The sequence below is a fragment of the Fusarium redolens genome (assembly GCF_020744475.1).
Source record: "Fusarium redolens strain MPI-CAGE-AT-0023 chromosome Unknown BKA55scaffold_3, whole genome shotgun sequence".
NCBI lineage: Eukaryota > Fungi > Ascomycota > Sordariomycetes > Hypocreales > Nectriaceae > Fusarium > Fusarium redolens.
The window spans coordinates 2,658,086-2,679,226 of NW_025763666.1; the positions used below are offsets into that span (position 1 = coordinate 2,658,086).

Below are 21,141 nucleotides of genomic sequence, written 5' to 3' on the forward strand. Positions count from 1 at the left end.
GAAGGCGGTGAGTAAGAGTTGCCTAATCTGGTATGAGGTGAGACTTCACCGTCAGGTGCCCAGGGATGACACATTTATCATCGTCGGCTGCGAGAAAACAGCCCCAGTGTAGGTCAGAGTCCAAACTGTATTATCTCCACCATGTCAAATAGTATGGTCAAATGGTATGGCAAGCGGAAACATCCACGCGCTGAGCTACTCGGACATGCCTCTCTACCATCTTGTCCATCGCTACGCTTGCATCCCAGCCAAGTCATTTTGGCTTGACGATAATGTTATTGCTGATTCAGGTAGATCCTAGACTTGCGATTCTTGTGGAAGAAGAAGGGACGGGCACTTGAGAGCCTCATGATAAGAGTCACTATGGAATGTCGTTACATTCATCAGCGTCAACAGGCCGGTCGCTGAGTCAAGGGTTCTTGACTGGTTGGGTATAGGCCACGTCAAAGGTTCTAGAAGCGTTGCGTGGTGTTATGAGATGGATCTAAACCGCCTTACCCGTTTACCGTTTATACCAGGTGGACGGTTCAGCCAATCGGTTTTTTTTTTTTTTCGGTTTAAAGGGGAAAAAAAAACAGTGCAGGGTTTTCCACATGCTTCTCCATGTGTCTGTGTGATTTTGGATCAGGTGCATCGGAGCCAGAATCACGCAGGGCAAGTTGCCAAGAAGATCTGTTTCCCCGATATGGAGCTTATTTCCACAAGCCTGGTAGGGCTGCTGTGTTGCGGGGGCGGAATGTCGTAAGATATCCATCGATCGTGGCAATTGCATTAGGGAACCTTATTAAGCGCGCGGTTGCGTCGCGAAAAAGCCAGCAGCCTTGTGGGGGCACCAAACGACCGACTTCATGCCTTGTCGAAAGTCACTGGTCTGCAGCCAAATTAATTCACAAAAAATCCACAAGTACCTCTTACGTGATTAAGACTGGCGATGTATTTCCATGGAGGAGGCACGGCAGTTGGACTGAAGTTGAGGATGTGTGAGCGGTGTAAACACAGCTACCTAGATCTTAGGCTATCAGTCTGATAAAAGGAGGTGCTCCTGATACCAGCAGTACAAGTCGACATGTCGCTGCGTTGACCGTGGGTAACGTTACCTACTACCTACAGGAACAGCTTCCAATCAAAACCTCTGAATCTGAGATACTCCTAGTGCAATACAGCAACACGTCATGAGGTAAGTACCGCTGTTTGTGCCAATCCAGCATTAAGAGCGACATAGTGCCAGACTATCAGTGCTGGGAGACAATATTTAATACCGGCACAGTATTAACTGGTTTCATTTGGCTCAGGGTCCAGAGGCTCCTGTCGGGCGTAGATAGCTGCATTTAGTTTGCTGTTGCTCAGCCTATGAAACGTGTTTGTTTCGGTAGGCGGCCTGTACGTATCCGTATTTGTCGCGCTAAATACCGTTTAAACGAAATAACGGCACCGGATGTGCTGTCCGCAAGGGGACAGAAAGATCAGCCGCTAAGTTAGTTGAGATTAGGTGTTGCACCCCTCCAACTTCCGTTTCGGCTTGTCGCGTTGGCGTAAAGCTATGACTTGCTTGAGCCAAGTTTATTTGCTCTTCATACATGACAGATCAAGAGTTAATATGTTTACCTGCCCATCGGGCGCACCGGAGTTCTTCTGTCACCGCCAACTTCTTGCGACTCACAACGATAATTGCAACTCAACGTGGCTTACCAGAGCTGAAGCTTAGCACGTGCCTTACGTCTGAGATCCTGAGGTCATGCAGCCTGCTCGGGAACTGTGCTACAGCTGTAACCCATCACCCCCCTGTCGCCCATGCCGGCAATCAAACGGATGACGCAGTGACAGTGCCACAGCTCTTCAAAACAGAACTAGCGCTGACTCTGGGACAGAGCGCGACAGGCTCTTTGGCTTCTCCCACGTCTCTTGAGGTTGGGAGGTTGGTGTCGAGGTTTTCCGGTTCAGAAAAAGCCGACACTAATTGAACTCACCTGCTGCCGTTGACCGTTTGATGTCCAAACCAAAAATATGCCATCTTCTTCCGCTGAGGAGCAGAGCTGGCCCCGTCAATAGACGCCACATTTCTCCCCAACCTTTTCAGAGTACGACAAGAAAGGTAAGTGGGGATTTTGCACGGATTGCAGGGTCTGCGGAGTAGACTACATCTGAGCAAGGAGGGGAGCTGTAGCCCCCCACTACGGGTAAGGGGATCCCACCCAGCCCAGAGTGACGGAGCTCTGAGGGCGTACCTGGTGCGCAAACTGGCTGCAGCTCATTAGCCTCACATATCCCAAAGACTACTCCCGATTGGCCCTGAATACTTCCAGGCTAACGTATGAGAATAGCAAACCTACCCATCAAGCTCTCTCTCCATGAACCGACCTGCTCCGATGCACATGTCGCTCTTCAGAGTGAGTCCAGAGTCCCTCCGGAATTAGAGCCATGATCCCTGCACTTCAGCACTGTGGCTTGATTGTCGGTCATGATCCAGCCTGAAGGTCGAAAATACATGGCCAGCCGTGCAGCTTCTGTGAACGTGGCTTGTCGGCTTAGGATGTTACCAGTTTATTGGACCAGCCAACAGTACACGGCTGGCTTGGTTCGGGCCGTGCGCCCCACTATAACCAGGAGAGAAACATGGTGACTGTTAAAGCGGGAGTAAATAATCTGCGACAAACCATCGGCTCTTGGAAGAAGTGTTGGAGCAATGACCGGCTCGGCCAACATACCAGATGATGATGATGAGCTTATTTCTACTTCAGCCCCAAGTGCTGTATCTAGATCAACTGTTATGGTATTGGCCAATCACAGTTTTAGCATGTCAGAAGGAAAAGTTCTTCTACTGTCGCTTGCTCTTTTCTGCCTGTCGCATGCGATGCTCTCCTGTCTGGCTGACGCTTGTTTTCTGATATATCATTTACCTTTAGCTTCTGCTGAATACTGAGCTCAACTGATTGTTCAACTTTGTGGCTTCCACCACGCCCTCCTAGAGGCCCAACATGAACACCGTGTTGAATGCCCATGGACGCCCGACAGAAGCTACCCCCTCCAGCCCTGGCCGACATCGCCCCTCTCATGTCCTGCATGCCATGAACGCAGACTGACATGCGCTTAGAATGTCCATGGAAGGGGGGTAGAAGCAATTTCCCCCCGTCAGCCCTGACAACACCCCTGCTGTCTCATCTGCCATGAATGCAGACCGAACATGCGCCCAACTGTCGAACAGGGAACATATTGATTTCGTATTGTGGTGAGGAGCATCGCCAATGACTCAAGACCAGAGAACAGACCTTTATTATCCCTGCTCTAAGAGGTTATGGAGGGCATGATATCCACTTAGCCCACGACAACCCTTTATTTGCGTTCGTTTTCTAAAACAGGATGCAGCAAGCTAGCTGGCAGATCAATGTTGGGGCTCAAACAATTGCAGTAGTCATCGCATCCATGTCAGGCTGGTACCTGCATTATAAAAGGCGGGCGATCGCCTTGCGAGAGACGGATCCAGACTCCTCAACATCTCCTACAACTTCAGTCACCTCTACTCCCTACATCACCCAACAATACACCTCATTACTCGATCCATCTCTCAGCGAATAATCGGCGATGGCGACGCCCACTCGATTTACTTCGCCCAACTTCAACGGCGCCAATCCCGCCTCGCCCCGGAGATGCCCCCATTGTCGGTGGGATAACCCCATCGATGAAACCATCTGCAGAGGACGTGGAGGAACGTCGTTTTGCAACTGGATTGTCCCTATAATTCACCAAGTTCAGGGCGGAAACGGAACTGCCCAAGGCAACGAAGACGATGGTGAGTTACGCATAAGAGCAACATGCTGAGGGAGTGCTAACTGTTTCAGGGAGTGGCGGTGCAGACGGCGGCTAGTCTTGAAGCAAGAGATCGTCAACATGTTCGCAAGCCGCGAACAAAAAAACAATCTGAAGAGAGGAAAATGTTTATCATCTCTGCTGAGTGCGGGGGAAGGTTGATTACGGGTCGCTCGGAGTTATTCTGTCTTTACTTTCAAGGCGAACTAGATTGATTAAGCATTTCAATTGCTTACATCACGCGAATACATCACGAGATTCATTTACACTGGAGTCTCTCAACGCCCCAATAAATAAACGATGGCTGAATATAATTGAATTCAAGAGGCAAACCGTTCGGGCAACCCCCCCTCTTAACAGATCCCACATCCCTCCAGAATTTCGTAGATGAACTCATTCTATGACTCTCAGATCGCTCCATTCCTATATTCTCCTGCTCTCTTAGAATTCCACTTGGAATAGTCATACCAAAAGTCTTTGAAGCCTCTATTCTTGAAAGCCTCCATGAGCAGATATTCCCAGTTATTGAAATCGGCTTCCGTCCACAGCGCATGACAGATATCGACCGAATGAATGATACTGTTGCAGTGCACCTTCGTTCCAATCCAACCCTTGGGGACAAAGCCAGCATGACGCCAGGAGCTGATGCCTACCAAGCCCTCCTCATTGACCGTGAATGCAAGCGGATGGACGTTGTTGAGGGTAAACACGAGCTCAGAGCAGTCCAGCGGAATTTCTTCAAAGGCTTCGCGAAGATTCTCAGGATCATGGACGCTCTTGTAATCCGTGGTTTGTTTGAATAAATACTGATCAACCAGGAGACCACCGTCAATGCCAGTGATAGCGCTGCCAGACCACTTGGATAACTCCACGCAGGCGTCAGCAATCTTGTTTGTCCATCGTACCATGGTAGCGTAATCCTTGGTCTCAGGCCAGGCGTATAAGACATTCCGTCCGGAGGGAATAGCGCCGTAGACCAGATAGTAATGATCACTGTGGACTCCATGATAGTAGACCTTGGGGATTTGAAATGAAAGAGTCTTTTCGGCTAGCCATTCCAGGGTGACGTGCTCGGGAGTTCCAACATTCTCATGAATTGTCAGATAGGCGTGACCAACCTCAAATATGCCCATTAGTGAAGTGACGCGTCCACAGGACATTTCGACGATGGGGCAAGAATCCGAGAGAGGCCGGGTTGGGGGCTTTGGGTTCGGGGCCTCGGAGATGGTAAAGAAGGCGCCTTTGCCATCATCCCAGCATGGCCCATCAGGCTTAGAAGCATGGCGAGAGATGACGACCTGGCCGGTCATCCAGGAGTTGTTGTCGATCTCCTCGATAGGGAAACTGTTCTTGAAGTTTTCTTGAGCCATGATGGAAAAAGTGATGCAATACGTTTGTGAAAACGGTGACAAGTTGGAACGTTGAATGGATGTGAATGAGAGCGATGTGAAGCTTGCGACCGATGGTAGCAGTGACTAGATTTGGAGTTGGATCAACTCGGGGCTTTTATACGCAAAGCAGCGACACTGATCTCGATGACTTTACTATGCCGTTCTCTCGCACTGCTGCCAACGACCTCTATTGATGGCCCAAGCCACTCCTATTGTCATGCTCTTAGCGCATCTCGGACTTGCCGGAAGAACACCATCTTAATTTTACACGAGAGCGCATGGTTCACGGAAACATGATGCTCTTTGTTGGCTACAGCCCGTTATGGCGTGGCTGGTAAGACGCCACTTCGCCAGTGGAGGGGCAGAAGGGTGGTGCGCGATGGTAACAAAGGCAAGTTTGTTGCTTCAATCAGCCACGAAAAGAATTTTTCATCGGGGGAGGCTCTTGAAACGCCGTGGCTTCTGTTCGCTCTTTGTCCTCGCGACTACTCGGGACTCCGAGGGTGAACTTTGAGGTTTCGGTGTTGATCTGGTGCGATCCAGGCGTTGTTTGCTGCTTGGCTCTTTGTCAATGTAGCCAGAACTGGCGAATGAGGGGAATGGATGCATGTACGCAACTGAGAACAGACCTCACTCATCCCCTAGCACTGTCAATATGAGTGGAGAACAAGGGAGGGGAACAAGGCTCTACCAACATGAATATGATTTCACATGTCTCAATTCTGCCTGATGCAGCTCAAGTTCCCAGGCTCAAAGACCTGGGGCGTTTGTTCAGACTGTCCACGGAGAATCGAACCAACAACAGAAGCTGTAAGTTGAATCTCATTCCGAATGTCATGTGAACCTTGATACACATTAACAAGTGTCACGAGATTCAAAAGCGGTCCTCGATGTTGTTGGTAAGGCAGAGTAAGCTGAAAACGCGGCCGTGGTTGATTGAGTACGTAGCTGGCACACTGCCTGCCTAAGATGTCTTTTTTGAGGTCTTGTTCACAGTTGTTTTTGGCCAAGAACTGAATTTTATTGCGCTACCTTCAGGCTAACTCATTGGGATCACGGATGCCATGAACTATCAGATCCCATCTCAAACGATAATCACATTACTTAGCTTGTCTTCCTCCTTGTCTCTGATAAATCCTTCCTCATCCAGCCCCTGCACCTCACTCTCACCTCTCTTCAACGGAAGCCCAGCGTCTACTCTCCTGAAACGGGCAATATGTTCACTTAGTATTCTCCTGACACTGCAGCCGCGAGGCTCAAGAGCAATGGACCATGAACATTGAAGGTAGCGTCTTTTGACTACTTTACCAAGCAGAGCGGCACTGTATTGTAGCCAACTCTGAGAAGATACGTTGTACGTGAACAATTGTTCAGGCTGTGCAAGGCGGATTGAACCAACACCAGAGGCTAGCTATAGAGAAAATCGATTTAAATATAAAAAGAAAACTATTATTTGTACACATTTAATTCTTATTAATTGCTGAAATGCGTTGTATGTTAGTGGATGATCCGCTATAGAATTGGTGGAGGTACGCTGTAAGTTCCCTGTAATTACAAGTGCCATTGGCTTGAAGTTGAAGGTGCGGCTGTTGGTGGATTTGGTTCGGCGCATTTGGGGGGTTGATAATCAAGGCGCACATTTATCATGAGCGACGGAACTCAACTTCACACGTAGTGAGAAACTAAAACTGATTGTCGGTATGTCATGAGCTTTGACTAACAACCAGCACATTTAAGTTATATTCTTACCACAATCGTGAGTCAGGCAAGATAAGCTGAACAGGCAGCCTGCACTGTTCCGTGTAGAGTCTTTCTGAGATTTCTTGAGTTGAATTATAGACACGGGACATGATGATAAAAGTGTTATGGGGCTAAATGCTTTCTGTATGTATTTGATTTCAAGCTGATTTTGGTCTCGATAGCGTATTGCGTGCCTTTCCCAAAGCTATCTTCTTGGGACGATAAATAGAAGTATCAGATCCTATTTCACTGGAGCCCATTTCACTCGATGATTATCTCATCTAGCTTGTCCTGCTCCTTACCTCTGAGAAAAGCTTCTTTAATCAGCCTCAGCTGCACTTCGCTACCCCCTGTGCTCTCTGGAAATCCAGCCCCTACTCTTCTGAACCGTGGGATATCTTCACTTGAACGTACCGTTGGTTCCGTGTTCACCAAAATCAAGTAGTATGGACCACGAACATTGTAGACTGGGTCCTTTGGCTCCTTTACCCAGTAAAGGGGTACGGCAACCAATTCAGATAACTTGTCGATGTAGTCCATGAGACAACTTGTGGGTAAGCCATGTTTCAGGTGATCCCAGTGCACCTTGATGCAAAAACGTGAACCTTCCTCAACAAAAAACATTATGCTTTTGTCGTCCACGCTGCATGGATGTAAAATATGGCGGACAGGCGTATCCAGCCACCAGTGACTCTACCAAATGGACTCACATCGTTTTCCAAGTTAACCTTTGCCTCTCTCAAAATTGCGAGATTCTCTGATTCATCGTGGTAGTGATAATGAACTGGGTAATTCATAGAAACCCAGGACCAACTTGGCGCCGAATAGGTAGTGGGGTCCTTTCGTTTTGGGTGTTGATCTAGGACAAACCAGCAGAGATCACAGAAGAGATTGTCCTTCCATAATCCGGCAAGATACTCGCTGTTCGATCCCTGCTGGGCAAATTCGAGAGACAAGCGGGCAGCCAAGCCACCCAAAGCTGGGAGCCTATCGCTTTCCATAGTTATGAATCTCTGGGTATATCTCGTAACCATAAAGTTCCAGTCAACCCTGATTTGTCTCTCGTCTTGGTCTCGCCCCTCTCTCTTGGGGATATTGAACGGTCGTGGGTGGTTTGTAGGTGTAGTGTACCCCTCCTGTGCCTGAAAGCCCGATTCGCATTCAAAGTACATCTGTGCATGAGCGAAATGTAATGTTCGAGGGGATAGGTAGCGTTCCTGGAAGGCCCAAGCGCGTTTCGATAATGGATCTTCGTCAAGATCGAGGATTCGATACGGCGCCTCTACGTGACTATTCGGCATAGGAAAGATTGAAACATTTCCAGGAACTTCGCCTCCCAGAAAAGGGATTTCGGTATAGAAAGACTCTGATCTGGGTCGTAGAAACCCTTCAGAGCTGTCCTTGGACTTGGTAGCAGCGATGGTAAGATGTGCGTTTCCATATACGTCGCACATCCGAGCTGACTCGCGAACCCAGTCATCATTAGAATCTTGAACAATACAGAGACTATCAATCCACAGATAAGGGATATTGAGTTTTCGGGTCACCCAGAATGCATCCTGGAATGTTCGTGGGAAAGCTTCGATTGACATTCCGTTATAGAGTTGCTGGGCTGTATTGGTGGCCAGTGTCAGAGGCTGGACTGATCCCCAGCAATGACCGAGGGCAGCGTAGGTTGTATCTTCAGGGACAGAGCTGCAAAGAACGGCTGTTTGTGTCGTTTCATCGTATCTCAGCAACCTTGTGGGTAATAACTTGGATATATGCTGATGCCCATGATGGGATGAACACTTTAACAGCCATTTCTGCATGAATTCGAGGCCATCTTTCGACTGCGGTGAAGATGGGAGCTTACGTCTCCCAAGGACTTCAGATAGAGGACTTTCTACGATTTTTCATCAGTCAATAAAAACTCAGAATTGGTTGATAAATGATAGGTCACTAACCATACTCACCTTGATCAACAGCAAAGCCAATCGCTCCAAGGATCGCATGTATACTAAACTGCTCGTCTCTATACCCAACAACCTGAATCCCTTGCCCACTTTCCTGGCCGCAAAATGCAAGCTTGTATGACGCTGCATTTGATGGGTAATCGAATGTCTGTTCGAACAGTTCAAGTACGTTCAAAGTGGGGGTTATCGTATGATAAACAACTCGGCAAAGATCGCATGTTGCAGAACTTTTGCTCAGATTTTCATGTCCCTCGTGATACGGGACAAGATGTTCCCCGGGGGTGTGGTGCAACAAGTCGCGTGGCATGTAGTAGAAGATGTTTTGGAATTCTGCAGGGCCCTCGAAGCTGGCACAGTATTTATCAATTCTATAACTCAAGAGATTGAAAATATCAAGGTTGGAACAAAGTTGGCAAAGCATGTTGGTAAGAATTGAGATGTAGTTCCAATCGAGTGGTTGATATGTCTCTAGGTAGGCGCGTTCTAGGTGGTAATGCCTGCTTTTGTATTGCAAGTATGTAGTTCGGCCCAGGGTAAGTTGGGAGGTTTAATCAAAATCACGTGCTAGGTCTCTGAGATTATTTGCTGGCGAAGGACAATGTTCCACTTCTGAGCCGCAGAGGCGTCAACCAAATAAGCCTTGTAGGGCTGACTTCAATGGGGAATGGTGGGGTGAGGCAAACTTGGACGTGGGAATAATCTTGAATAAACCACGCAACTTCAAAATTACCTCGAATGTGTTGATGCACATTTCTGTATTCAATTTGGCCTCTTTTCCGAAACAGAAACATGTCTAGCTCAAAGAAATCCGATCGAGGCACCTCCGTAGCAAACGACTTCAACCAAGCCCTCCATGAAACCCCCGCATTTGAATCAATGCGATACACAGCAAACTACATACGGATGGCAAAGGTGCCTTCATTGTGTCCCAAAGAAAATAACATCTTCTCACATGTCATGCAGGCAGAGCTCAGTGCCTCTGAATACCAGAATCTCATGGCAGGGTTTGAAGAGGCGGGTAAACTCTTGCCTGAGAATTTTAATCCAGCTGCGGGACTCTGGCCACCGGAGGCAGAAGATATTAGTCGACGAATGGAGGACATGTTGAAGAATTATGATGAACTCGCTGGGTGTTTTAAAGTCCTTGTTCAGAGTGCGCGGGCTGCGAGTATGCTTCTCAAGCGCCAGCAGTAATAGGGCATTAGTGACACTGAACACTGGCTGGAATACTTACTTTAATGAATTCATGCCATTATTATACACGAAACAATGTTGGATTACTTTGCCTCGATTATGGCATAGCTGCACGTGCCACCCATAAGACGCTGCAGCTTATTGTCGTGTTCGCTGGCTCTACTCATGGCCAAGTGCCGCAGTGTGAGTCTTTAATTAATAGTTAAAGCTTATAATATCTTAATAAGATATATTAAGCTAATATAATAAAAAAATCCTAATTAACTTAAGCTTTTATAATAACTTAATTAATAATTATATTTAAAGCTTAATCCCTTAAATATAGCTATTAATAAGATTATATATAGGATAAAAAAATTTAATTAAAATTATATTTAGTTTCCTTAAAAATAGGTAATATAAGCCTTTAATTATGTATTTTAACCTTAACTATAAAGTAGAATAAGTACTTTACCTATCTTTTATAGGCCTATCCTTTTTTCATTTATATAAGAATTACTAATTACCATCATTTTACCAAGACCCATGGTAAACAAACCACCATTGCCGAAACCGAGTCTATAATCGAACTCAGACAAAAATTCCAGTTTGGTGTGCCGTGTTTCCTTAGCATCTCAACCTGCGCGCGTAGATGTTACCTTCTCCGATCACCGCCGCTGCAGAGCCAAGGCTATACGCTTTGCCTTTTGAATCCCAGTAGCATCCTTAATATCTTCCATCGTTGATATAATCCACTCCCGCAAAGCATCGCTGGCAGTATGTGTTGCTCCTGCGATATAAAGTGGCCACAATAGATGCACAACATGAGCGGCTCGCAAGTCGCTCGATTTGCCTGCCTCGTCAAAATTATGTAAGATATATGAGACGCTGTAGCATATATCGCTGGAGTTCTCCTGTATGACCATGTCCGAAGTGTGGAGTAGGTCTCTGTATGATATGGGTAAGGACGGTGGAATTGACGGCGAAGAAGAAATGGGGAAGTAATTCGATATCGCTTCGACGAGTGCCTGACGGAGAATAATGCGCGCACAGCGCTGTAAATTCCATATGTTGGCGATCTCCGCACTGGAATATATAAGATATTGTCCCATAAACGCTCCTGCTTCTTTCAGACCGCTTGAACAGGTTTGAGTCTTGTACCCATATTCAGCTGGGAGGGTTTGGGCCCAGCACTTCAAATCTGTATCAATCGACAAGAGTGTTGAAACAAAGGAAGACAAATTCATTTTGTCCGTGGTGTCTTCCTTGGCTAATGCTATAGCGTCGCAGAAGTTGACAATAATGTCTGCTAGCCGAGCAGCAGGCTCTTCTTGTGCTGTTTCATTGTTTCGAGCCTCGGCCATGGAGTTTATCAATATAGTTGGTACCCGCAGCTCACGCTGAAGGCAGTCGATGAGCTATTCGAAAGTCAGAAAGTGGTTTCATATAGGAATTTTGAGGGGGTCCCACGATTTCAGTGCGTAAGTGGAGAAAAATGCTTCGGCCGATCCTGTTGCGTAACTGGCCTACTCCCCGGAGCTGTATCAATGCCAAGGCACCATCTACATGTCTACTCCATGAACTCAAGTTCGCATTAGAATTAAAAGTGACGGTCTGTTCCGGATTATTATTATGCGTAACTTGTCCTGCATGGGATACAAGGCTTACTTCGTATAGCGCTAGAAGCATTACAGCGACTAACATCTGGTCGGATGATGCTTCACTAGGGTCCACAAGTGCTGCACATATACCGCGAAGCGCGCGAGAAAATGGCTGACTCGCTGCATGGATGAGCGGAGGTGCATTCCTCATGTACGCTAGACCGATCAGTCCTACAGCATTGATCAGGTTGGCCAAGTATCCGGGTCCTGTTGCTCGTTTGTAGATTATGCCATGACAATCGGGATGAGTGGGGGTCCGCCCAGACTCTTGCACAACATAATGGTGGAAGAAGAAATGTAAAGCTTGGTCTTCCGGCGTGACTGCAAGTCTAAACCAAGGATAATGGTTGGGTCGATCTTTAGACTGGTGGGCTTCAGTCTGTTGGTATACTTCAGGCCTTACAGAGACCCCTTGGTTGCCATGGGGCGAGACAGGAAGTGAATTGGAAAAGAATGACATCTTGTCTAAAGTCTCAGTAGTTTGATCTCGGAAGGTAACGGACTTGTCCTCTCGATATCCATCACATCTGGAACCGGCCCTGAGGCATTGACGGCATGCTGGTCTTGACAAGTCGCACTTAGCCCAATCATGTTAACACGCTAAGATCACTCTGGGTAGGACATCTGGGTAGCGAGTATATACCTTTCTTCTCTTGATTCGACACTCCGAGCAGGCTCTACTGGGCTTACCGCAATAGACCATGTTGCTTTACTGTTTCATTTGTAAAACAGCATGAGATTTCGGGCTGATATCTTGGTAGGGTCATAATTATGTGGTACCCGTAGTCTCGCATGCTTTGTAATCCTCTATACTAAACCCGGACTAGCCTAGAATATCTGTCGAGCTGGTTACTGAATCCGGAATAGCCAAGTCCGCCTCAAGCTGATCCGTAACTCCGCAGCGTGCAACTAACACGATGGCTGAGGAAAATAGTAGTTATTTCTTGCCTGGAATTCCGAGCAGTATGGAGTAGATGGTTTGCAGGTTGCTGCATACGTGGAAACCGTAATCCTTCTCATCGCACCCAGAGACGCCCGTACAATATCCACATCGTCGAGCTGTATGCCTCTTTCGGTAGGGCGGGTATGATTCGCGGTCTGGGTTGTGGTGGCTACACACAGGTCACTATTGAGTGACCAACTACTTAAAGCATCTCAATCCTCACTCAGGCAAACCTCTCTTTAGACATTCATCCAAAATCCCATCAGTTGAATCTCAAGTCAACCATTACTTTACCACTTCCTTTTGCTCAACATACGCCTACCTTTCACTTCAAGACTATGTCTCAGACTATTGCATTTGTCACTGGAGCAACTGGCAGTCAGGGCGGTGCTACTGCTCGTGAACTTCTGAATGCCGGAGTCAAAGTTCACGCACTTGTTCGAGACCCGTCATCCAAGTCCGCCATCGAGCTCCAGCGCCTCGGAGCGCAGTTGTTCCCCGGCAATTTCGATGACATATCCTCTCTCAAGGTTGCGGTCAGAGGCGCCACTGCCGTGTTTCTTAATGTATTGCCGGTGCTTCCCGACACCCAACAGGAGGTGGTTCACGCGAAGAATATCATCGACACTGCTATTGAATCTGGAACTGTCACCAGCATAGTTTATTCCAGCGTCACCATGACAGGAAAGCACGAGGGTTTCCCAAACTGGGGACCTGACTACCCCTTAGCGTGGTACTGGCTAAACAAAGCCCAAATCGAGTCAATGGTGCGAGGATCTGGCGTCAAATACTGGACGATTCTGCGACCTGCATTTCTCATGAACAATTATCACCAGCCGACGGCATCTTTCATGTTTCCTGACTTGGTTCAGAGACGTGTTTTTCTGACGGCATACAAACCCGACACTGCGATGACGGTGGTTAATCCTAACGACGTTGGCAAGTTTGCGGCGGCTTCGATTATTCAACCTCTGGCATTCAACAAGCACGAAATAGACTTGGGCGTCGAGTTTCTTACACCAGCGCAGATTGTGCAAGAGCTGAGCCGAGTCAGCGGAGAGGGCATTGGGCTCGAGTTCTATAGTGAGCAGGAAGCGAAAGACCTTGCATCGAGAAACCCCAAGATCTATGCCGAATTGTGGGCGAATGAAGTTGGGTATCAAGTCGACTTTAAGGAATTGGAGAAATACCCGATCCGGCTAACCAAATTCTCGGACTATCTTGAGGAGCATCGGGAGGAGGTCCTACAGACGTTTAGATGAACGTGCCCCCTTAACTATATTCATCTCTATATTGACGACAGTAATTAAATGTATTATTTAATACTTTAAATATAACAGCTTTGAGATTTGATAAGGCTAAAAAGAGTAAAATAAGATATTTTAATATTTAAACATAACCGAGGGAAAAGAAGAACCTATGATTGTGGGGAAGATGTGAGGTTAGTTCGCGGCTACTGAGGGGATCTCCGGGGAACTCGGGGATCCTGGTGACCCGAAAGCCCGTAACCCTCTTTACGGAGTAGTGTACCGATAAAAACCAGTTCCGCCCCCACAAAACAACCTTATTAGGGAGTTATCACTACTAGATTTCATCTTCATTCCGTTACCCCAAGTCATTCACATCAATGCCTCCAACCAAAAGAAAGGCTGCCAACGCCCTTGATCCGTCCGAGCGCAAGAGGGCCCAAAATCGCATTTCGCAACAGTGTCTGCGCGAAAAAAACCTCACCTACATTCGTAACCTCAAGGAGACAATTGAGCTACTACAGAAGGTAGCTACCGGCTCAGATCCTCAAGATCGTTGCTCTGTCCTTGTTGATGCGCATCTCAAGTTGATAGCTGAGAACCAGAGGCTAGAAGATGCCTTGCTGCGGTTGCGCAAGAAGTTACTCAGTTTCGGTCAAGCTGCCACTGCTGCTGCTGGTGAGTATAGCTACGTACCTGTGCCTCGCATGCGGTATAGTTGACGCCGGTTTTAGATGATGAGGTTTTCGACTCCATCTTTCGACTCCATCTTTCGACGGAGAGATGCTGAAAACACTGGTAGCGGGCAAGCACAGCAACCTGGACCTAGCACTGAATTAGTCAATCACGAGACACCTTCTGCTCTTGATCCCTCGATCAATAACCAGTCTTTCCAGAACATATCGGAGCAAGCCACCCCCCAGACTGATATATTCAAGGACGCATCGTTTCTTTTAGATCTGTCTATAGCGGGCCAAGAACACGAAACATTAACATCAAGCACAATGCAGCCTGGAGATGCCTTCATAGATCCTGCCATCTCTTCTATTTCACCAATATCGCGCTTATTTGTCCCGAATCAGCTCAGCATCACGTCAATGTCTATTTTTGGCTCCAGACTTCTCGGCGCTTGTCGTCGACATCTGGATAACTTGCATGACTCTGGTAATCATGCCGATATGGTTGACAAGATAGTCAAGACTGCTGTGCGCTTCTCTATGCGCTGTGTAGGATTAGAATCCTACGCCTATGGAGTGGCAAGAGCAAGAATGAATAGCCACTAATGACTTCAAAACTAATGTGAATAATAGAACGGGGCTAAATACATCGAAAAAGTCATTAGTTGGCGTCTTGGAATCGACTCGAAGAATTCTGTTCCCCTTCCATTCCGCCCAACACCACTCCAGTCCAAAAACCCCACGCACTTCTGGGGCATTGACTTATTCAACTGGCCTGAAATCAGAGATCAGCTGGTCCTCGAGGCAGAATCCACTGACTTTGACGAACTACTCAAAGACCTTGTCTTGCACTCAGTCATAGAACCTGCTAACCACAGCGTCGCGCTCAATGTTCTCGATATCTTCGAAAACCAAGTCCTGCGCAGACGTCAACACCAAAAACCCCCTCCGAGAAGTTACTTCACAGATCCATCATGGACCCTTTTCCACATTGGCCCAGAGCTTGGGGAATGGTACTCTTCTGAGCACGATATAGTCGAGGAGGCTATCTTTCAAGAACTAGATCGACAGATTAACGCCGTGGCGCCAAGTCCAGATGATCTTCCCGTGGAGGAGAGCCAGGCCAACGACGTAGCTAAGTTTCTGGGGCTCGATGACTTTTGTGAGTGGAAACTGAGTAAAGAGTTTGCGCGGAAATATCCAAAATTGGATTGCTCGACAGGTTAGTGATGATCATTGGGATTGCAGGTCGTGTACTGACATGTGGCTTGCTTTAGCTGTTACCCCACGAGATCTGGCGCCATCGGCGACGGTTTACTGCTGGTGACGTGATGTGGCTTGATCCAGCCAGAAAAAAACGTGTCAGAAAAGACGTTGTCAGAAATATCATTGTCATGAATATCTCTGTCAGCCTAATGCAAGCAAGTGTTAGTGCCTCGCGTCAAGCTACGGCGAAATAGGAATGGGTCGAAATAGTATATCATAGGGCGTATTGATCTTTATTCTTAGTCTAGCATCCAAGTTATCAAAAATATTACCAGTTCACTATTCAATTTCAAAGGTCATGGCCTGCTGCGCTGTCGGAGCATACATCGTCTTCCGTTTTCTCAACATCCACGAGAAACTTTGTACACTTTACCCGCGTCAAAACTATATCAACCATGCCCCTGTCCGACGTCAGAAACCAGTCAAAGGTGCTCAGGTTAGCATTCTGAGTCTAAATGGTCTTACTTGCGCATCCTGTGTTTCCGATGTTCAAGACATCATCGAGACTATTCCTGGAGTCTTGAAGGCCATGGTATCACTCGGACTACTTAGAGCCCAAGTCGAGTTTGACGACAATATCGTAAAGGAAGCAGAAATCGAAGACGCAATTCGCTCTGCAGGCTATGATGCAAACTCACTACCTTCCTCCGACTCCCAGAACTGGGCTAGTCTATTTTCTATGATACAAGATCCGTCAAACTCACAGAAGCATCATGTTAACTCATGCCAACGGGATTTTATCGTGGCGACTGCCGCTTCAGTTATATTCTTCACATCACGCAGCGTCAACAATCTATGGACTACAGAGAGCTATTACATAAGGTTGATCTCATATCTCGCTGTTATATTGAGCCTAGTAGCTGGATCGTGAGGCACTCCGCTCAGCATGGTACGGACGAAGACCAAGTATGGCAACTCTTGCATCTCTGGGTAATATGTTGGCTCTGATGCAAGCTGCTACTGTTTCTCTACAGACTGGTGTCAGTGGACCTGTTGGTATGGACTTAAAGACCCTGGAAGCTATTCCGATTCTATCTACGAGTGTTCTCGGTGGCCGCTTGCTTAAGGCTATCCTTTCACAGCGTAACCGGGTCTTCGCAACTCCTCTCTCAACTCTTGTGCCTGCCACGGCTACAGTATACAGCAAATCCGATCATACATCTGTTCCCATCGACCTGCTATCTACTGATGACAGCGTTATGGTCAGCCGAAGAGAGTATATACCTTGCGATGGAGTGTTGGAGAGTACAGAGTCAGCTCTTATCACGGAGAATTGGATCAGCGGCTCTTTAGGGCCTAGGACTGTTGAGTGCGGGGATACCGTATATGCGGGCGGCCAGGTGTAACAAGGATCACTCGTCTGTAAGACCACAGCTTGTGGGCGTTCTACTCGCCTTGGAGAATTACTGACATCCGTCGTGATGGCGGAGCTGGCCAACGCAGAGCCCCAGGTTCATCGTGCTACGTCATGGTTCTCAAGTGCAGTTATCCTGCTTGCGACAATACTACTAACTGTGCATCTTGCATTCACGAACGAGACCTGCTGGATAGATGGGTTGGGTCGAGCTTCAGCGTTGCTACTCGCTGCTTGTCCATCTTCATTGAGTTTAAGCATTCCAACTTGCAAACTGCTAGCCACAGGTATGTGACCCTAAGCTAGACTTGAAGGGAATGAAGCTGACCCAGGAGTCTGGTCAGTGCGTGCGTCAAAGCTTGGAGTCCGGTTGGTGACTTCTTATGCAAGGCTACCAAACGCCGCAGCTTCCCAGACTATTCTCTTCGATAAGACAGGGACCCTCACACATGGCGATTTGAAGGTAACACATGTGGGCTTCTCTAAGGAGTGGGATTTATCTCAGAAGCAAGACATATTGTGGAAGGCTGTCCAAGATGTTGAAGCCGGGATCACTCATCCAGTTGCCCGAGCTCTCGTCCAAGAGAGTATTTCAAGGTTATCGGATAAACATGAGTATTTAACTGCCATGTTGGTGTCTGAAATCAAGCACCAGCTTGGTCGCGGTGCTCAAGCTGTTGTGACTGCCATTAGGCCTGGGTCTCAGTCCGCCACTTGTAAGTTGGTAATTGGAAGCCGTAAGTATATCGAGAGCCTGGGAATTGCCGTCGATTTAGGCCATGTACCCGTCAGGCTGAGAAGTAGTATAACAACCACTGCTGTTCTAGCCATTGATGGAAAGCAGGCTGCTGTTATTGTGCTCGAAGATACAGTCCGTTCGGATGCTCACAAAGTTATACGGCAACTCAAAGACCTGGGCCTCACTGTTGGTATGATCACAGGCGAGAACGCGATTGCAGCTATCTCTGTTGCTCGTGAAGTAGGCATTGATTTCGACATGGTATTTGCCAATGCTCTTTCAGAAGAAAAATGTCGCATTTTAGCCCGAATTCTTCAACGCGGACCGGCTATATATGTGGGAGATAACTACAACGGCATGTTATGCTTTGCATCTGCGTCGTTTAGTATTTGTGTCACAGGCTCAGATATGCAGTTCGTGGACAGTGACTGTGCTGATACGATGTTAATATCGTCGGAGACTTCTCCGCTGAGTCGGATACCGTTCATGATACGCTTGGCACGGCGTACGAGAGGTATTGTGACACAGAACCATTGTTGGGCTGCAGTCTACAACATCTTTTCTGCGTCCTGGGTACTTGGTATCGGTGGGATACCGCCGCCTTCTCCGTAAGTTCTTTCTATATTTTATAATCATGACCTTGGTCTGAGGAGATAGCTAATGTATGATTGGTACAGAGTTTGGTCCAGTATAGGAATGGGACTTAGTAGTGTTGTCGTGCTTTTGAACAGCTCAAGGTTGAATGGGGCCTACTCAGCTAATATGCTTGGATGGAAAACGCTAATTCCTGGTCCTCCACACGATGTGGACGTTCTGGGGAAAGGCATGTTATGAATAAAGATTTGATAGCCAAATGATTGATTAAATGAATGGAATATTTGTCACTTTTACACTAAAACGGAACTGACTTTTAGAGAGCCCGTAATCCGGTAACCAATTTCATCCATCATGCAGTCATCCTAGTGATATCAATCATTATCTTACGACTGTCGAAGGTATCTGACCAACAGAGGGAGAAGCTATTGACTACGGAGAAATATGCTGCCCACTTCAAAGAGTACATCATACTTGGTAAGTAATGATAAACGAACAATTTACAGATTGCAACACCTGTTTAATCCGCTTGTTTGAACGGATCATGAGGCTTCAAGTCCGTGAACGCCGGAGCCGCCGCATCTTGCAGAAGAACATGAACCCAACCCGGTAAGACACGAACCCAAGGTGACATTGCAGCTGCAGCTGGAACTATAATGTTCTGACCCCTACCACTCATAAGAATATTGCAGATCTTATCTGCCAGATACTCCGTCGTCATAGTCGACATACCAGGAACAGACTTTACACCAGTAAACATCTGGGTCTGTACATGGCTTGGTGAGACACACGAAAGGCGGACAGCGGTAGCTTTGTGTACGTACTTGATCTCGGAGTGCAATCCTTCGTAAATTGCAATGGCTGCTGATTTGCTGGCTGCGTAGTCGGTGATTCCCACAGTGGCTAAGTATCCTGTTTGCGAGGCGACGATGAGAAGATGGCCGTGGTTGCGGGATACCATTGCGGGGAGAAAGGTCTTGATGGTCCAGATGAGGCCTAGAGTGTTAACTCCAATTGTCCTGAATACAAATTAGTTTCACTTCCTGACCGAGATATGATTGTGTACTAACAGTTCCCATTGTGTTAAACCAGAAGTGTATTTGCTAACCTTATGATTGACTCAGAAACTCAATACCGCCACGACCTTCTGATTGCCCCAAGCCTTCTCTGGCAAGATCCTTGGTTTTTGTGCTGAGTTGGATCGTCTTGGCGGACACACTGGAGCTTCTTATACCCCCTGAAGTCAGGCAAAAGAGTCATAATCTAGGTTTTCCTCTTATCAGCATTTATGCTGTAGCAATTGGTTAGGAATTATGGTATAATGTCTAAATAGTGAGCTAGATGTGTTATTTGCAGTTGAGACCTGTGGCTGAGAGCTTATAATCACCACACAGAACTTAGTGTACTAACAGTTCGACGTCCTTTTTAGCGGCCTTTAATAGAGGCTTTCCACGACAGACACCTGCATTCGCCACAACTACTGTAGGATCGCCAACTTCACTAATGCGTCGCTAGCCAGCAGCCAGGAATACTTGAATGTTGAGATGATGGGACTTGCCGCCTAATCTTTCCAGCTACCTCCTGTAGTTGCTCGTAATTCGTAAGGTCGCATTTATAGTAGTAAACATTTGATGCTGTTGATGATGAGCGCCCCTTCGCACTCCCAAAAGGAGAGGTAACTCACGAGCCTTGTAGGTCAAAGCAAGCACATCAAGAACAACCACGCGAATACCCTTCTCGGCCAACTGCTGCACAGTCTCGCCTCCAATGCCACCTGATCCTCCAGTTACCAACACAATCTCTTTGTCCCAATCAAAATACGCTTTCGTGCCATGATTCAGAGCCCTGCTGACTAGAATCTTGTTTGCCAAGTAGCCGAGGCTCAGTGCGGACACCAACGACACAGGCACAGTTAACGGAGAGGTTGACAGCCCATCTAACAACGGCTGTGAGAACACGTGAGCCTCTGAGAAGAGAGATGAAATATTGTTGGTAATGTTGGGAGGTAACATTGTGCCTGAACTACTATTCTCTTCTGAGCAAAAGACGAATGTGTACGCAATAAAGATGGGAATGCAAATGTTGCTTGGTGAGGCAGGTTGACGGAACGGAAGCGGGCTTTGAGTACTAACGAGGTACTACTGATTGACACGTGAAGAATCCGGCAGCTGATCTAGTAGTTGTGTACACTCAGACAAGCACTGTCATGCATACATGACACACAAAATAAAAGTGCAGTCAGAAAAGAATGACAGGTTATAAGAGGTACGACTACAATAAGACCCTCGGCTGGGGAGCTCCTGCATCGGGTGTTAGCGTTGGATTCGCGAAGACACTAAAGTCAAATTAGGAAAGGAATTCGTAAACTCCGATACGAATCGTGTCTGACATGGCAGTTATGATGACTAACCCAAAAGGCGAGCAGCATGGCTATCTATTGCTATATTGAGTCATAAAGAAGGCAATTATTAAGGTCACAGGACTTCCATATTCAGAAGTTGACAAAGAAACCTAAGATTGAGATCCTTGATCTCAACATGGTGTCTTGTAGTAGAAAGCTGATAAAACGATGATTATCTTCTCACTACTCAAACATG

At 47.2% G+C, this 21,141-nt stretch overlaps 10 protein-coding genes across 10 annotated transcripts; 5 read left to right on the forward strand and 5 right to left on the reverse strand.

Annotated features, from left to right (window-relative positions):
* Positions 1–1,619: 1,619 nt before the first annotated feature.
* BKA55DRAFT_559155 (uncharacterized protein) lies at positions 1,620–2,554 on the forward strand. The gene is made up of 2 exons (XM_046191930.1): positions 1,620–2,092; positions 2,322–2,554. Exons 1-2 carry the CDS (start codon positions 1,988–1,990, stop codon positions 2,412–2,414), a joined length of 198 nt encoding a protein of 65 aa, XP_046054266.1. The 5' UTR covers positions 1,620–1,987; the 3' UTR covers positions 2,415–2,554.
* An 836-nt stretch (positions 2,555–3,390) lies between these two features.
* Positions 3,391–4,058, forward strand: BKA55DRAFT_734794 (uncharacterized protein). The gene is made up of 2 exons (XM_046201272.1): positions 3,391–3,787; positions 3,837–4,058. The coding sequence occupies exons 1-2, from the start codon at positions 3,580–3,582 to the stop codon at positions 3,860–3,862; spliced, it is 234 nt and encodes a 77-aa protein (XP_046054267.1). The 5' UTR covers positions 3,391–3,579; the 3' UTR covers positions 3,863–4,058.
* A 153-nt stretch (positions 4,059–4,211) lies between these two features.
* On the reverse strand, positions 4,212–5,174 carry BKA55DRAFT_535456 (uncharacterized protein; the record flags this gene model as incomplete). Its single annotated transcript, XM_046189708.1, has 1 exon — positions 4,212–5,174. The coding sequence occupies one exon, from the start codon at positions 5,172–5,174 to the stop codon at positions 4,212–4,214; it is 963 nt and encodes a 320-aa protein (XP_046054268.1).
* Positions 5,175–7,507: 2,333 nt separating this feature from the next.
* BKA55DRAFT_252746 (heterokaryon incompatibility protein-domain-containing protein) lies at positions 7,508–9,429 on the reverse strand. Its single transcript, XM_046185371.1, has 2 exons — positions 8,882–9,429; positions 7,508–8,820 (listed from the first exon to the last, which is right to left on the reverse strand). Exons 1-2 carry the CDS (start codon positions 9,309–9,311, stop codon positions 7,559–7,561), a joined length of 1,692 nt encoding a protein of 563 aa, XP_046054269.1. The 5' UTR covers positions 9,312–9,429; the 3' UTR covers positions 7,508–7,558.
* Positions 9,430–9,518: 89 nt separating this feature from the next.
* Positions 9,519–10,272, forward strand: BKA55DRAFT_559162 (uncharacterized protein). Its single transcript, XM_046191931.1, has 2 exons — positions 9,519–9,802; positions 9,854–10,272. The coding sequence occupies exons 1-2, from the start codon at positions 9,680–9,682 to the stop codon at positions 10,082–10,084; spliced, it is 354 nt and encodes a 117-aa protein (XP_046054270.1). The 5' UTR covers positions 9,519–9,679; the 3' UTR covers positions 10,085–10,272.
* A 234-nt stretch (positions 10,273–10,506) lies between these two features.
* BKA55DRAFT_559163 (uncharacterized protein) lies at positions 10,507–12,462 on the reverse strand. Its single transcript, XM_046191932.1, has 4 exons — positions 12,368–12,462; positions 11,732–12,287; positions 11,534–11,677; positions 10,507–11,481 (listed from the first exon to the last, which is right to left on the reverse strand). The coding sequence occupies exons 2-4, from the start codon at positions 12,182–12,184 to the stop codon at positions 10,732–10,734; spliced, it is 1,347 nt and encodes a 448-aa protein (XP_046054271.1). The 5' UTR covers positions 12,185–12,287; positions 12,368–12,462; the 3' UTR covers positions 10,507–10,731.
* Positions 12,463–13,167: 705 nt separating this feature from the next.
* On the forward strand, positions 13,168–13,968 carry BKA55DRAFT_559165 (uncharacterized protein). The gene has a single exon (XM_046191933.1). It carries the CDS (start codon positions 13,345–13,347, stop codon positions 13,927–13,929), a length of 585 nt encoding a protein of 194 aa, XP_046054272.1. The 5' UTR covers positions 13,168–13,344; the 3' UTR covers positions 13,930–13,968.
* A 326-nt stretch (positions 13,969–14,294) lies between these two features.
* Positions 14,295–18,562, forward strand: BKA55DRAFT_719029 (uncharacterized protein; the record flags this gene model as incomplete). The annotated part of the gene is made up of 7 exons (XM_046200952.1): positions 14,295–14,592; positions 14,698–15,170; positions 15,225–15,753; positions 16,133–16,724; positions 16,759–17,197; positions 17,288–17,498; positions 17,556–18,562. 7 exons carry the CDS (start codon positions 14,295–14,297, stop codon positions 18,560–18,562), a joined length of 3,549 nt encoding a protein of 1,182 aa, XP_046054273.1.
* A 355-nt stretch (positions 18,563–18,917) lies between these two features.
* On the reverse strand, positions 18,918–19,675 carry BKA55DRAFT_559167 (uncharacterized protein). Its single transcript, XM_046191934.1, has 3 exons — positions 19,615–19,675; positions 19,369–19,563; positions 18,918–19,310 (listed from the first exon to the last, which is right to left on the reverse strand). The coding sequence occupies exon 3, from the start codon at positions 19,302–19,304 to the stop codon at positions 19,065–19,067; it is 240 nt and encodes a 79-aa protein (XP_046054274.1). The 5' UTR covers positions 19,305–19,310; positions 19,369–19,563; positions 19,615–19,675; the 3' UTR covers positions 18,918–19,064.
* Positions 19,676–19,862: 187 nt separating this feature from the next.
* BKA55DRAFT_559169 (uncharacterized protein) lies at positions 19,863–20,748 on the reverse strand. The gene is made up of 2 exons (XM_046191935.1): positions 20,229–20,748; positions 19,863–20,178 (listed from the first exon to the last, which is right to left on the reverse strand). Exons 1-2 carry the CDS (start codon positions 20,554–20,556, stop codon positions 20,045–20,047), a joined length of 462 nt encoding a protein of 153 aa, XP_046054275.1. The 5' UTR covers positions 20,557–20,748; the 3' UTR covers positions 19,863–20,044.
* Positions 20,749–21,141: the final 393 nt, after the last annotated feature.